The sequence below is a fragment of the Aptenodytes forsteri genome, unplaced genomic scaffold, assembly GCF_000699145.1.
Source record: "Aptenodytes forsteri isolate BGI_AS27 unplaced genomic scaffold, ASM69914v1 Scaffold72, whole genome shotgun sequence".
Classification (NCBI taxonomy): Eukaryota; Metazoa; Chordata; class Aves; order Sphenisciformes; family Spheniscidae; genus Aptenodytes; species Aptenodytes forsteri.
Window position 1 is genome coordinate 7,946,575 of NW_008796193.1, and position 268 is coordinate 7,946,842.

The following is a 268-nucleotide window of genomic DNA, read 5'->3' on the forward strand; positions in this document are numbered from 1 at the left end:
GGTCCGGTCCGGTCCGGCCCGGCCCAGCCGGAGCCATGCAGGCCTTCCTCAAAGGCCCGTCTTCCATCAGCACCAAGCCCCCCGCTGCCAAGGAGAGGAGCGCGGCCGGCGCAGCGGGGAGCAGCGGGGAGGGCAAGAGGCTCAAACCCATCCCCTGGGTGGAGAAATAGTAAGGGCTTTTCTGGGGCAGTGGGGTCGCTGGCCGGGGTGGCAGTGGCTGGTGGGGGGGGGGGGGGGGGGGGGTGTTCACTTTTGCTTTCCTCGCACA

General features: G+C 69.8%; 1 protein-coding gene across 1 annotated transcript in view; it reads left to right on the forward strand.

Annotated features, from left to right (window-relative positions):
• Positions 1-11: 11 nt before the first annotated feature.
• RFC4 (replication factor C subunit 4) overlaps positions 12-268 on the forward strand; it is a 13,733-nt gene continuing 13,476 nt past the window's right edge. Inside the window, exon 1 of the mRNA XM_009288058.2 lies at positions 12-169. Within this exon, the coding sequence (XP_009286333.1) occupies positions 36-169 (134 nt within the window). The 5' untranslated portion in view covers positions 12-35. The remainder of the gene's footprint in view (positions 170-268) is intronic.